General features: G+C 37.1%; 4 protein-coding genes across 4 annotated transcripts in view; 1 reads left to right on the top strand and 3 right to left on the bottom strand.

Moving 5' to 3' along the window:
- The window catches only part of NF1 (neurofibromin 1), a 90,401-nt gene that overhangs the window by 48,859 nt on the left and 26,268 nt on the right, over nt 1–15,274 (top strand). The window lies entirely within an intron of this gene.
- On the bottom strand, nt 1,892–5,562 carry OMG (oligodendrocyte myelin glycoprotein). The gene is made up of 2 exons (XM_010573835.1): nt 4,714–5,562; nt 1,892–3,975 (listed from the first exon to the last, which is right to left on the bottom strand). Exon 2 carries the CDS (start codon nt 3,967–3,969, stop codon nt 2,650–2,652), a length of 1,320 nt encoding a protein of 439 aa, XP_010572137.1. The 5' UTR covers nt 3,970–3,975; nt 4,714–5,562; the 3' UTR covers nt 1,892–2,649.
- Nucleotides 5,945–9,199, bottom strand: EVI2B (ecotropic viral integration site 2B). Its single transcript, XM_010573836.1, has 2 exons — nt 9,106–9,199; nt 5,945–7,862 (listed from the first exon to the last, which is right to left on the bottom strand). Exon 2 carries the CDS (start codon nt 7,829–7,831, stop codon nt 6,932–6,934), a length of 900 nt encoding a protein of 299 aa, XP_010572138.1. The 5' UTR covers nt 7,832–7,862; nt 9,106–9,199; the 3' UTR covers nt 5,945–6,931.
- EVI2A (ecotropic viral integration site 2A) lies at nt 11,644–15,166 on the bottom strand. Its single transcript, XM_010573837.1, has 2 exons — nt 14,998–15,166; nt 11,644–12,879 (listed from the first exon to the last, which is right to left on the bottom strand). The coding sequence occupies exon 2, from the start codon at nt 12,861–12,863 to the stop codon at nt 12,102–12,104; it is 762 nt and encodes a 253-aa protein (XP_010572139.1). The 5' UTR covers nt 12,864–12,879; nt 14,998–15,166; the 3' UTR covers nt 11,644–12,101.

Genomic DNA, 15,274 nt, shown 5'->3' with positions numbered 1-15,274 from the left:
GGGGGCTTGCCGTTTGCCCCAAACAACTTCTGGAAAACAGTATTTTTTTTATAGGATTGCTGTTGACTGAATAGTCTTATTATGGGTGAAACATTCTCAGAACATTTAAAGTTGATTCGATGTAGGTTTTTTGCATGCAATGGCATTTGGCATCCTGTATTGAATTGTTCAGCAAAGACATGTGTAGTATTTCATGTAATTTCCTCAACTCAAGGCAGTTTAGTCATAGCACCTCATTTTGTGATCTCTGTCCTACCTTGCAAGCTAAGCTGCTTTAAACTGTGTGGGATGAAACCATATGGATGAGATAATTCTAGGAAGTACCTAGTTCTGAACATAAGTAGGTTGATACTGTTTTATAGTCAGTCAGTACTTGCAAATACATTGACTGTCCAAAGAGAGCGGCAGGCAGTGACTTTTTTTAATACTGGTCCTAGTTAGTGGAATTTATCAGTTCATGTCAGATGGTTTAACCTGGGGAAAAATATATGGAACTTGTGCAAGTGGGCAACTCTTTCAGACTGCTGGTAGCCACTTTATATAATGAGGCACTTGCACTGGCTGTTGAAGGTTACCATGCACATATTGCTTATGGTCTAGCTTGTCTAAACTTTCACTTGGATAACTAATCCCTGTCTACCTAAAACGTATGTCAGTCTTTGGTTTCGGGGGTTTTTTAGGTTTTCTGTCCTATTAAACATGGAGAATCTTTTTTTTGAGAGGGAGAAAGAGCTGCCTTTTTCTAGTGGATAGAGTGCCTTAGATGTTTGCAAGTTCTAAAGGGTAGGAAGGGGAAGTGTAAACCCTATGTTACTGTTATCTCATCAGCTTATCAATAAACAATATTCGGGGTACAGCAGTATTAAAGTAATACAATTTGATTTAACCATAATTTCCCCCCATAAGACATGAAGATTGAGCCAAATGTCTGCTTGAAATGGGTTTGTATAATAAAATATTACCTATTCGGTGTTATTACTATGCTTATTTGAAAAGAAGCACCGTCACTAATTCAGTTCAATACAAACGTAACTTTATTTTTACTTAAATGCCAATGAAATAACTGTACAAATTCATTGTGTAACATTTACTGTTAGAAATTAAAACACATTTCTGGTTATAGAAATACTGTTCACAATTGCAAAGTTGTGATTTCTCAGATACCAGTGGTTGTAAATGGTCTACAGCCCTCATTGACACCTAGGAGAAATAGGTAGAGGACTCCAGTCTCAGTAGTGAGGTTTTCTGGGGTTTGCAGCACCTTCATGCTACAATAACTGGAAATTAAATGGCCTGAAATGAGTGGAAAACATTGTATAAAGATTTGTAATATTAAGTGAATAATACTTTTTCAATGAACTTGTTCTTCAGTTTTCATTTCATGCTGTTTGCAAAACTTCATCTGTAGTATATCAAGTACCTTTGCCACATAATTTAAAGTATTTTCCTAGAGTGGACAGAACCATGCGTGCAACTATTTCTACTCACTGATGGTGCATAGGAGGAGAATAGCATTCATGCTCATCCTTATAAAGCAAGGATTTGGGCATGTTCAATGCCATGGACTGAATTAATTTTTTTTAAGTCACAAGATTCAAGGACTGTTTCAATGACAGCTTGACAACTAATTGCTTAATTGATTTGTTACATAACTGGCCTTAGAAATTGGCTGGTATTTCATTTTACTGATCAAAAAGTAGTAGTTTGATACATTCTGGCTGATTTGCAATATTCTTTTGAGCATAATGTATTAACATTTCAGATTTTTGGATGTCACTTGAAATAAAGTGAAGGAGTTCCCTTTCATTATATTTGTGTAGCTAACTCCTCGTTGTTGGAGAGTGTCATGGCATTGAACATCTTTTGTTTTCCTCTACTTTTATCTTTTTTTTTTTTTTTTTTTAATATGGAGTGAGAAATAACTTGCCTGCAATCTCTAAGTCAAGACAGAGCAAAAAGATATCAGCCCCTACCACTTTTCCCATGCTGAAGTTGGACCATGTTGCCTTCTCAGTTTACACCCTCTTAGTAGACATCATGGCATTGTCATATTTAATTCTTAAATTCAAAACTGTTGTTCTTCATATATAAAATATCCTAATACATATGAAGCAAACATAGATACACATGCTAGCAATTTTTCTCAGGAATAACTTCTGATTAGTGAAACAGCTAGGTTTAGTTCCTTTATTTTTTCCCTTCCTTTTGCATGTCGTCATAACTTACAAGGAATCTGTGCTGCTATATTACAAGAATTGCTCACTGGCAAGTCAAGCAAGACAATGCAGATATGATACAGGCCTTCTATTTTTTTCCAGTTGTTTAATGACAAAATCATACATAAAATCAGTACTTAAAATTCTGATGTTTTATTCTGTGCAAGTAAAATTAAAAATTTAAATACAAAATAAGCACATTTTTAAAAACAAAATCAAGGTTAGTTTTACTCAATTAAGACATATTAAAATAAGTAGCAGCTTAGTATCAAGACATTAGTGTGCACTTCTTTAATTAAGAACTGTTATTTTCTTTAGATCAGAGTCAGAACTTCGAATTTCTTGTTTGTTGGTTCATTATTTCAACTGGATGTCTTAACTCCAGCTATGTATCACAGGAATAAACTCAATAATTTTCACAAGGTACAAGCCCTTAGCCAATAAACATTGCCACTGCATTAAGCATTACAACATAAAACAAATACATGTCACAGATACTTGCTTTGGAGGGCACATGAGTATTCAAATTATTTGTAGTGGATTCCTCTTTCCTTAAGGTAGCAGTTGTGCTTTGAGGCATTTTGGAGTAGTTTGTTGGCATTCCACTGGTGATGCTTAAAGTCATAGGAGTAGTGGCTGATCCTGTTGAACGAGTCAGGCTTGAGTTCACCTCGGTTGAATCTTTGATGTACATTGTGTGTGTGGCTGCTGCTTCTTGAGAACTAACCTTCCTAGTTGTCAGATCTTCTGGGTAGAGGAGTAGTGGTCGGTCTGTGCTCGTAAACACTACAGTTTGGCTTAAGGTTGCCAAGGTAGTAACTTCCTTAGCTTTAAATTGTTTATGCATTTTTGTCATTTTGGTTGGTTCTGTTGCCACTGGAGAAGTAGCTTTGTCTGCTGCCTTCATTCCTTTAATCATGAGGCTAGAGTCTATAACTGTGGGAGCTGCTGAAGTTGGTGTGGCATCCATCCAAAGCAGAGATTGATTAGCACAGGGAGCCCCTATAACACTGGCAGCTGTTCCTTGCACCCATTTAAGCAAATAGGGGATATTTTGTTTGTCACTGCAGGACCATGGGTTGTTATATAGTGTTACCACTTGCAGCTGAAGGAGCTGGTCAAAAGCTTTGTCGGGAATGTATGTGAACTTGTTGTTGTGCAGGTAGAGGCTTGTAAGGTGTTGTAGTCTCACCAGTGTTCCTGGAAGTATCTGGGACAAGAAGTTATTGGATAGATCCACCGTCTCTATGTTGTAGGGCATATTGGTTGGAACTGTCCAAAGTTTGTTGCTACTGAGATTGAGAAACTTGAGACTGCTCAGTGTGTTGTTGATCAGAACAGCTCTTTCCACCATATTCCTGGAAACATCGAGCACTTTAAGATTCCACTGGTAAGCTGTATCAAGTTTCTGAAGAACTTTAATGTTGTTGTTTATGGCATATAATTCCCATAAGGACTTGGGCAGATGAGCAGGAACATTCTTGAGCCAATTATTTGAAATATCAAGGGTCCTCAAATTGGTGAATCTCGTTAGCTGATGATCGAGATCTACAAACTGGTTAAAGGACAGATTTAAATATGTAATGTTGTCTTGAAGTCCATGTGGCAGTATAGTTAAGTTTCTGCCTGAACAGTCCACATTCCTGTCGTTTCCTGAGCATGTACAGTTAGAAGGACAGATACCCGAAACAGTGGGTATGAAAAACAGAAGGACCAGCAGACAGGTAGATGTATTCAATATCTGGTATTCCATTGTTGCCTGAAAACAAATATACCAAAATGACACCCTTTAAATCCACGTAATATATTTTATTTCTTTATAAGGGTTGTCTTTGCAATGGCCACTTGCAGGAGAAATTAAGTAAAAATATCAATAAACCCCTTTGTGGCATGGTCCTTTTTAGAATTGTTCAAGAGAGACTTTACAAAGCATCCCTTCATAGACTGTCATGTTGTCTGGCAGAATGAGACTTGTTTTTTCATCTCCCTTTCCCCCTCAAGCTCAAATGAGGGCTTTCTTCCGAAAATGCAAGTCTCTTCCAAATGTTATACAATGTCTGCTTCTTGTTTTTAGTGATTTCAAGCCTATATTATGTTTGGAATAATGTGTTCTTTTATACAGGATGAAAAAATGGCTGTCAACTGGATCTGCTTTACAAATCTCTGCAGTAATGTAGCAGTCCCCCCCCATACATGCGTGCTATTTGCTTAAGTAGAATTGGTTAAAATACATCTTAAACTGTTAGGAATTTAGTTTGAACCCCAAATTCCATGTTCATGCTATCATGCACATTATTATTATTCCTTATTATAGTGTTAATTACATTCTCAAAGCTGCTAACACATGTTTGAAAGCTGGATTAATGTTAGTAAGAAATCTCTGACACTGCAGCAAATTTCTGGTGCAAGCATCTGTCATCAACTAATAATTTCTTTCTTATTTCTGTCTTTATTGTTGTAGTAGGTTTTTGTGATTAAAAACAAAAAACAAACTTACCGTAATCTCTTCTGCAATATCAGCACATCATTTCTGTGAAAGATTTAAGCTTAGAGGTCGTCTTGTTCTAGAGAGTAGCTACAGTTGCTGTCTGTGGATTGTGCTTGCCTCTTCAGCTGCATCGTATTGCTGCTAGCTGGGGCTCTGCAACCACCTGATCTGCACTACATTGGAGGACTGCAGAGCTGTCGTTGGTGCTGACTCAAATTTATTGCCAAGCGAGCATATTCAATAAAATAGTTGGTTGTTATAATTTGAATTAGTTAACTTCTCCGTTTCTATATTTTATGCTATGTTAATGCCTCAAAACATAACATGTAAGATTGCCTACATAAACAGTACCAAATGAAATTTCTGTAGACTATTTTAGCTTAAGCTGTGATTCCATTTAAATGTTCCTATTTAAAAAGTCATGTTAAGTTGTGTTCTTTTTTACCTTAGGTTAACCTCTCCTCCTGTAATAAAGGTTAATGTTAATTTAGGCTTCCTATCTTAAGCTTCTTTAAGCTACGCTGCCAGAATATCTTTTCATCATTTTAAAATACTCAGTTTTCTACTCCTCAGATCAGGCTATCACTATATTGTCAGGTATAATATAGCTCAGCTTGTAGGATTTTACAGATTTCTATTGGTAATCTTTATCTGAATTTCTCAAAACAATATGGTAAGAGTGGATATAGTTTATAATGCTGTTAATTTTAACATGGTGTAACGCAACAAGCCTTAAAAAAAATCTTTGCGTAATTGGAATGCTGTTCTTAAGGCATACACAGTCATATAGCTTATATAAAGAGTAAGAAAAAATTGTAAATATCTTTTCCTACGTCCATTGTATGCACAGCAGCCTAGAATTGCATTTGCATAACTTATTTTTAGTGGTAATTTAAAGATTTTGAAGTTTATTGTTATAATATGTGCTAACATGTGCTCTGTGCAACATCCACAGATACATTCTCTCCCCAAGCAAATTCAAAACTACAAACTCTTTGCCATTTTGCAGACATGTCATGGAAAGCTAGCTTCAGCATCTAGCAGCTTCTTTCTATAAATCTAAACGTTCAGTACAGGTTAAAAAAAAAAGGAAATTAATTTGCCTCTAAGACCTCCCTCCTACTTCCCACTAAAAAGTTAGCTTATCAAAATGCATTTTTTCTTTAGACAGGACACTACTCTTTAGACACTTGTACTCAGGGCCCAGAAAGGAACATGTAAAACACTTAGACACCTTGTGTTAAAAGGAATCTGGCACCGACACAACATTAAATAAATTTTTAAAGTTTATATTAATAATATTGAGGGCATTTTGAAAATACTGCTTCAGAGGAAGAAGTTAGTGAATGTGCACAACTAATTCTGCTAATCATTTGCCTGAGTGTTCTGCACACTGTTTCTGTTTTATCCGTAAAAATCCAAAGTATCTAGGTAAAAGAAAGCCTTTTTGTACTTGTTCTTCAAGTGTTTGGAGCCATTTCAGCTTTTTAGTGACCACTATATTAACTGTTTACTCGCACTGTTCTCTGCTTTACCAAACAATAGTGTGAAGCCACTGGAGGTTCTATACCAGTGAACTTTTTGGCAATACTTCATCTAAAGGAAATCTTTTTGCTATTAGTAAAGAACAACTGATGGCTGTTAGGAGGATTTGTTTCAGGTACCTGTAATCCATTGTTACCAAGTTGTTGCCCAGTCATATGCAGAAAACGGGTCTTCGAATTAACATTGATATGTATGCATGTCGAGGCCTTTAGACTTTGTTTTGAATTCGGAGGTTTGTATCTAAGCAAATATTCAGTTGTGCTTTAAGTGACCAAAACATCTTTGAATTAGAAAGCTTTATTAAAATGAACTTGAATTCATTGCATTCACTTATACAGCCTAGTAGAACAAACAATTTTTAGAAGCTCTGAGTCCCTCTAAAGCTGTACTGTTTCTTGAAAGCTCAGTGTTTATGTGTAGTTACATGTATGTATATACTGGCACACAAAGGTGTGCATACTCTGTCTTCTGTAATCTCCAAAATTTGGAATCACTAGTTACAAATAATTAGTGGGCACAATCTGTATTGTATTTTGTAATGATTTCCTTCAGGCAGAAGCAAGTTGTTGCCTTTTGTGAAAGCTGAAGTTAAGAAACACAGGGGAAATGCTCATGCTGTGGTCTCACTGTTCTTGCCTGCGTCAACTTCCCCTTTTTTTCAGTTATTTGAAGAATACTTCATTTAAGAAAAATGTGAAGTATGCTGGAAATCAGCTTTGGCAGTCTGTAAAGGGTGTTCTGGCTGGGGCAGTGGTTCCTGGCTCTCTTGAGTATGTAACTCGGGTGGTGGGGGAAATTGTTCCTCTGTTTCTGAGTGAAACTCCTGGGTCTTGCCGAGATCCGAACTCTGATCCTCCCTTGGTTCCCTGAGCCAGTCAGGTGGAGGTGGCAGGTCGGGCGATTCAGGTGATGCCGCTGGGTGAGGACCGGAGTCGGGTGCGCAGCTTGCTGCTGCTGAGGTGGGAGCTGGAGACGCATCCGTGTTGGGAACTGAAATACCGGCTACAGAGCATGCTTCAGCTGGCGGAGGCAATTGCCTGTTTTCATTACTGGTAGTGCAGTGGGATGGTTTCTCTGATGCAGTGGGATCCTGCTGTAAGTTTGAGTCTTGCTTCGATTTCCAAGGCAACATAAATAAAACTGATGAACGTTTGGTAGTCTGGTCAGAGTCCATAAAGACATCTGGTACGTCTCCATCTGCAAATGGAGAACGACCTGCCCAATTTGAATCCACTAGAACTGACTTCTTGCAGCACTTCCGCAGAAGAATTAAAATAATAGCCATTATCATACTAACCAAAATGATACCAACTATCAGTGCTGCTATCCAGCTTCCATCGCTAGGTTCTGCATGTGCTTTAGGGAACTGAGGTGGTGTCGCAACAGTCAGTGCTCTTCCAGATTTGTGTAAACTGGGTCCAGTTGCTTGCAACTGATGTAGAGGAGCTTTGTCTTCTGCTGGGTTCCTGATACTGGTATATGCGTTTCTTTTATTCATGGAAATGTTTTGAGGTATTGCTGTAGAAAGTGATTTCCAGATTTCTCCATAGAAGAGAACCAGTATTACTTGGTTGCTGGCCATTTTCCTGCAGCCTCTTTAAATATGTCCTCTCCTATAGCAGGAATGAAACAGAACATATTAACTTGAAAATTGTGTGTGTTGTATTGTTACGCTTTACTGACACCAGACAATTTTATGTTAATACTATAGTAGTGAAAATAATATTAGACCCAATGTTTAAAATTTCATGCCTGTTCCCATTTGCAAAGCAGGTTTGTCACTGACTTGACAACAGCAAGCAGATTTTCAACATTATTGATCATTCTAATTAAGTGACTTTTCTGAAGGGAATGTCTTGATTATTACCTTTTTTCACCTTATCAGAAAAAGGCATCAGCAGAGAAGCCCTAACAGTGTTTCAAAATAACATTTATCAATCATGTAAATGGTTATGGACCTGGAACAAAATATGAAACACTTGAGCAGTATTAACAACACGATTGTCACGGGTGAAGAAAATTGTCTTGTTTTGATGGATATAAGCTGAGACCTAAGTTTAAAGGGTCTTTACAGTTCTCTTAAACTTTTATTTCCTGTTCTTGCCTCTCTTCAGCAGTTAAGGGTAGACCATATTAATTTTTAAGAAGTTTCCAAATACTGATGCTGTAATGGAACAGCACTTTAATGTTAAACTGTTTTTATAAATATATTCAGGCATGTGGAACGCTTTTTGTGATGGAGGAGATTGTGTTAATGTTAAGTTGTTGGCATGAAACAAACACCTTTTTTTTTCCTGTACTGTTTAGAGTTCAGGTCTCTGAATGTCTCTGTATGAAATAAATGATATAAAATATATCCACTACATAGTGGTTTTTTTATCTGAAGTTATTTTCATGCAATTTGAGCTCATTTATTAGTTACTGTAATGCTAGTTATATGAAGCTGTTTCTGGGAAATTAATATGTATACATCTTTGTGGGTTTACAAATATGCAAAATTAAATTTCAGATGCAATAGTCTAAACACGTATGAGTAATAAATTAATGCTTCTTGAGAACATTTTGATCTGAACTCTATAAGGTTTATAACAGTTAAAAATGATTCAATTTAATTTTTATTCTGCTCTTCTCAAAATATAGTTAAATAATACTTACATGTTGAGTTCATGATAGTTCATAGTAACAACATCAAACAACATGTGTTTGAAACCCTAATACTTTTAAGATACAGACATTCAACAAGAGCTTTGAATACATCCTGAAGTCAGGACAAACACAGTGCTGTACACAGTGCAGTTCCATTTCAAACCAAATAATACAAATATTAAGCTTTTCCATCTTGAAGTTGATTCTTACCTGCACATTTATGTTCTATCGGGCAAGCATCGTCTTACTTTTTTGTTTGAAGCCTTAGGAAGACGGACCGTGTGCTGAAAGTCAAGCAGCTTAAAATGGCTCGTTTCATGTTGAAGTAGGTTTCTGCAGCTGAGGAGGAAGTTTACCAACACTTGCTGCAGGAAGTGTCAAGAGTGGGGAGATTACTAAGAGCCCTATCTCGGAGTTTGCATGCTTTATGAGCAAACTTTTCAGCTCTGCCATTTTTATAGAACTCAAATTTTGTGGCTTTTGCCCAGTATGTGCCTATTATGTAGAAATTCATAAATACTTGTCTGCCTGTCTTTGTTGAAAATACTTACAGTTACTTCTGTGCGAGTCAAAAATTATGCAAGTTCGGATTGGATTTGGATCTTACTGATTTAATTTCAGTGGTGGGTTTGGTGCACTGTCATGACTATTAGTGGAAAATCAACCTTAGGTTCATTACAGTGAGTCATAGAAAGCTATCTGATCACAGGATGCTGGCTTGCTTACGCATCTTCATTTGTGCAGTTAAAAGGCAGATAACTACAGATTTCACCCTTCTCCTGCCCCTCCCATGTTATTATTCTGTCTGGATGACTTTGGTACCTGCTACCATCATTAATGGAGGGCTGTGCTCTCTGGGCAGCTGTTCTCCCACTGTCTGTCTTTGTCCATACCGTTTAGTGTAACCCAAACTACTTTCTTTTGACTCCTTGAGCATTTTTGCCTAGAAAGGCTGCCTGGCAAAAAGAAACATGCACAAATATGTCCTCACGGTATTTTGCAAGTGTGTTCTGCCAGTGTGCCAAGTAGCTACTGCCAGATCCTTCTGCAGCTTTTCATCTCCTCCTGCTTTTCCTGTTGTGCCTCTCTTCTGATTGCATGAGTTTTCTTTTTCAGACTCTCCCTGCTCCTGCAGCAAACACAAATCCTGATCCCATACTCACACTATAACTCCTAATTTCTTGTCTGATTCCTTTATCTCATCCCCATTCTTTTCAACCCTCATAGTCTCCACCTATCTTTTGCCACAGTTCCCACCTCACTGGCAGTTAGTTCTTTTTCCTTCCTGTTTTTCCTTCCTTCCACTAATACGATCCTGGTTCTTTCCTTTTTTGCCAGCTTTTTTCATGACACTGCTGGTTTACCCCTTTAATCTGCTGCCTGCTAACAGTTTACTATGGTCCTGTATGCAGAGCGGCTAGCTCTTAGAGATTCATTCTCCTGTTTTAGTTATGTTACCTTCCTAGCTGTGAGCAGTTTTATACCAGGTTAGATTCTCACATTTGCCGCCTCAGATTCTTTTTTTAGTACTTGCACAGCCTCTGCTGTTGCCTCCTGTGCTTGTGGTCATTTTGGGGATGGAAGAGGTAACTGCAATGCAGCATCCCCCAAGCCTGCCCTTCAGCTCTCTGTCACCAATGTCAGATGTTCTCAGTTCATCTCCTAAGTACTAGGTTGTCATCACTGGTCTGTCACAGTTTGCCCTTACTCTTCTCGCCTTTCTCCTCATGTTTTAGAAATGCCTGACATAATCCCTTGTCCTCCCATTCTGCTTGTGTGTTGTGCCTCATCCCTTTGAGCGCTAAGGTCTGAATATGTGGTTTATGGCAGATTCATTGGAATTTGCCCTGTATTTTCTTTATTTACTAATGACTCCCAGTTCTGGGCTAAGCTTGCAAACTCTTTCCAACTTTATCTTCCTTACTACACAAACCACCTTTGATATGGGCAGTTGCATTATTTTAGCTCTTGCGCTCTTGGCTTCCATGATACTGTCTTCTTGCTTCTCTGTTGCTTCTTTACTTGCCCTTTCAGCAAAGTTTATGGGTGATGTAATGGAACATGAATTGGGGATTCAGTCATGTCCTGGTTCTTTCAAACTCATACAACCATCTCTTGTGTCAAAAATGTTTATTACAGATGCACAGGATGTTTAGAGCTTTGTCATTATGCAGTTCTAGCACTTGTAACCATGGTGCAACAGATCATCTTCCACCCAAGAAGTAGCCTGTGAAAAGCTTCTCGTGTTTCCTTAAAATAACAAAGCTCTGCTGTAGTGAGACCAGACACAGACATCTCCTCAGAAGTATGGGAAAATCAGGTCTATATGAGAATAAAGAAGCTAAAAGTTTTGGTGGTTTGGAAGAAATTTGTGGCATGTTCTAATTGGTTGTATTAAGGACAAAGTGGAGTGTGTTTCCATGATGCAAGAAATCACAGCTAGCCATCAGAGAAGACCTTTACTGACCTTCAGCAAATGTTATAGGAATATAATATTCCAAAATGCTTTGTGTACTATTTTTTGTAATATTTTGAGTTAGAGAAATAGTATCACAGAAGTCACGTTATTTGAAAATTGATGTTGCTAGTTTATTGGAGGTAACAAATTGAAACAGTTTTCATATTCTAACATATAATACAAACTTCATATATTCATACACAAAGTTGAAACATAATAAATATGATTCAAATCTCTATCTGGTTCAAAAGCAATTAAGCTGCTGTAAGAAGTTCTTGATGGAAAAAGCTGAAAGGGCATTTTGAGAGGGACTAGTTCCTGATTCAGTAATTGCATCAAAGTTGTGACTGAATTATGGTTTTCTTAAAAAAGCAACTTGGTTATACCTGTGTAGCACCTTATGGCATGGTATATTTATTAGACTAACAGTCCTTTCCTTTTTTTCCCCCTAATGATCTTTGAGAGGGGGCAGACTTCTGTCCTTTTGTTTTATCCCATTCAGCCCGTCGCCATGATTTCTGGTCAAAGGAGTAAAACCATTCTTGACACTATAGAAAGCTGTTTAATACAATCTTACTCCCTTCTAGATCTACAAGTTGCTATAGCATTCCTGCTATCATAAAAGGAAAAACCTTAAGATCTGAATTTAGTTTTCCTGTGTTAGAATTCTTGTTGTTACTTGAAAGCTAAGTTTTTGCTTTATATTAATGACATAAAGGCAACAGATGAGTTTTTACCTGAGTCTGAATTAAATCTCAACTACAAAATTGGTTAAAATGGGTTTGTGTGACTTTGATGGTTCTTTGTTTTCCTGTTGGTTATCTGTTTCCTTAGTGAGTTTCTCAGTAGTTTCATCTTTGGTTTTCCTTTGGATTGCAGCATCTCTCCCTGATATTAAGTCTTGCATTATTGAGTCAGTTCCAGTTGTCTCCTTAGGCATCCTCTGCCACGTTCCTGCTGCAGTTGGCCATAAACTGTTAGTTGCCAGAATATCACCATTGCTCCTGGGCCTACGTTTTCCTTGCTGAGTTTTTTTGAGATATGACATTTTGTTTGCTATTACGACTGTCGACAGAAATAAGAAGGTGCAGATAAGCACAAGTACTGCTATTATAATGAAGCAAATCAGTATAAGAGACTTATTGTATTCACATATTTCTTTTGTCATTGTACTCTTGGGTTTGCTGGTATTCCTGGGTCCTGCAGTGGCAGAAACAGCACTTCTGGCAGGGGAAGATGTTGAATTTTGGGCCATTGTGGAGAATAAGAATTGCAGGGTACTTGTCTGCATTTCGGAAGTAGTCATTTTGCTGCTGAAATTGGTGCTCAGAGGAGAATTTGTATTGGCTTCCATTATATTCTGGCTTCTGCTTAGGTTTTGGCTGATAGGATTCCAGGTTTCATTTACAGCCCTAGGATAATCAGTATGGTTTGCACTTGCTTGCAGACACAAAGAAAAGATTGTGACAGGGAAGGCAAAGTGTAGCTTACTATGTCTCTTTGTCTTCATCTTCCTATTTGGTCACCTACAAAAATACAAATTATGGTATTAGTTTAGTAAATGCTAGCTCTTAGACGTTTGAATCAGACTTCTCGGGGAACAGTAGAGAGCAGCCTTTCTGATGAAAAAAAATATGTAACTTGACCCTGTTTTTAGTGGATATAGGAGGACGAGTTCAAGCAGTTGGTATTCTGAAAGAATAGGTTGTCCCAAATTTCTGACAGTTTGAGGTTTATAGAAAATATATGAAGATTAAAAAAGAATATAGAGCAGAAAGGAAGCTGTTTCCTACGAACTACTCAGTGATGTAGAGGCAGACTCTGTGGTAGTTCCTCCTCTTTAAAGCTGGCCATATTACAACTTTTAAGTTCATCAGTTCTGCTTTTACACAGTGAAAGGAGAAACCCATGTAAAGTTTACAGATTACTGCTTCTTACCCGCCTGTATTCCCCGGGATGTGGGAAACATAACCGTGCCTGTAAAGGTGATTGAGTGAAAAACTTTAATCTAAAATGTTCCTGTAAGTGACATCAGTAACTTATTTTAATTGTTTATGTTTCTTAGCACAGCTGTCTGGAGTATTTCATAAATGCCTAAGAAAATCTTTGTTCTCTAATTTTTCTGCTTTATTATACAAAAGGCTATTTATCACAAATGTACTTCTCAAATTTTTCTCATAAACATGCTACAGATTGTGACATTTTCTTTAAAATGCTTGAGTTAATTATGCAAATGATATTACCATTAGTATGTTCTGTTTCACATTTTTTCTAGTATTCAAATTGGTACCTGTTGAATTTGTCTGGCAGACAGGAAACTGATCTTTAGGTTAGTCTGATACTAAGATAATAACCTCAAAGTAATAGTGACAAATTAGACAAGCAGTGAACCACTTCACTGCTGCTACTTTATCCAGTTTGCATGTGTCAGACATGTTCAGAGTTTTAAGGCTTATTATCCCATCCAGCGTCTCACTTTCACCTGTCTCTATCAGCAGAACAGAATGTTTCCTTTGAATGTTACAGAACCATGTTTGGTTCAAATATAAATATTGTAGAGAATGACCAAAAGTAACAGTGCTATATTTTATAAATACATTTGTTCTTGAAGCTATTACTTTAAAAGTAATGAAGCATATCTGTATGTTTGTAAGACTAGGTAATTTTGAAATATTCCAGACAATGTTTATTTTTATCATAGTCAAAAGTTAGCGTGCCTACCAAAGAACTTAATATATTCACCCCCAAAAATCAGAGGGGTGAACTTGCCTATTTTGCAAAACCCAAATGGCAGTGTGTTGAACTGCTGAAGTCCTCCAGGAAAATGAAAGAAGTGATATGCCTGGTATGTAACCAGGGAACAAACTCTGGGTGTCTCTCCTTACGTGACAAAGGAGCAGCAAAAGATAAATGTACCTTTTTTACTTTGCAGTTCACCCGTAACATAAAATTAGACTCCATTCTGAGATGAATCTTTGTTGTTAAGTTTGAATTAGAAACCACCTTAGTAATCAACTACAGCTCAGGTAGAATTTTTATCTTCATATGGTAAAGGTTGCCTGGAAGATGCCTTGTAGCTTACTTCAAAAAGGAAGAAAAGCAAAAACAGCAAAGCCTTTTTTTTTTTTTTTTTTGAAACAAAACAACATTTCACATAAAGTTTCTGCATGACATGCAAAACTGAGATACATTTGCCAGTACAGATATACTCCAACATTTAATGTTACTGTCAGAGAGTTGCAACTCTCTTTCTGCCCACTCCCTCCAAGACTACAGTAAGTCCAGTGTTAATTGTAGCGTACTAGACCAGATGTGCTTTTCTTAAAAATAAACAAACTGATGTTGTTAAGGGCTTCACTTAAAATCATGAGAGGAAAGGAACTGATCATTAAAGAGCAACAACAGAGATGAGTAGCGACTGTCACTGTTAATTCTTTGGAGTCTGATTGTGAATAACCTTTAACATTACTAAAAATACAGTTATATCAGCTTCCTTAATTCAGGTGGAGATAATATTTGTACAGATTGTTACTATTTATGAGTTATTTGAACTTCTTTAAAAATACTTTTGCATATAATTTTCTAGAAAATCTAAGAAACTTTGAAGTGGAACTTAAAATAGGAGAAGGAAAATGTGTACTTACCTTGCTGAGATGTAGTCAAAAGAAAATTGGTGTTTCAGATATTTAGTCCTTTAACACTAAGATTTCTTTGTGCATATATTTGCTCTTAGGGTGCAAACGGCCAATAATGTAAAGCAAGTAGATTTAGACAATGCTGGTATTTTTTAAGCAAATCTGTAACTGAAATTATATGTCGTTTACTCTAAGTGGAGAACTAAAACCACAGAGATGACACACTTCCTTTTTGTAACAACTATACCATGACACGTTAGAGGGGGAAAAACACCGACTTGCCCAA

Source organism: Haliaeetus leucocephalus, unplaced genomic scaffold (genome assembly GCF_000737465.1).
Source record: "Haliaeetus leucocephalus isolate CR32 unplaced genomic scaffold, Haliaeetus_leucocephalus-4.0 Scaffold395, whole genome shotgun sequence".
Taxonomy (NCBI): Eukaryota; Metazoa; Chordata; class Aves; order Accipitriformes; family Accipitridae; genus Haliaeetus; species Haliaeetus leucocephalus.
This window is presented reverse-complemented; position numbering and strand designations above follow the sequence as displayed.

Excerpts from the sequence above, each read along its gene's own strand:
- EVI2A (XM_010573837.1), bottom strand. The coding sequence starts at position 12,863 with ATGAAGACAAAGAGACATAGTAAGCTACACTTTGCCTTCCCTGTCACA.
- OMG (XM_010573835.1), bottom strand. The coding sequence starts at position 3,969 with ATGGAATACCAGATATTGAATACATCTACCTGTCTGCTGGTCCTTCTG.
- EVI2B (XM_010573836.1), bottom strand. The coding sequence starts at position 7,831 with ATGGCCAGCAACCAAGTAATACTGGTTCTCTTCTATGGAGAAATCTGG.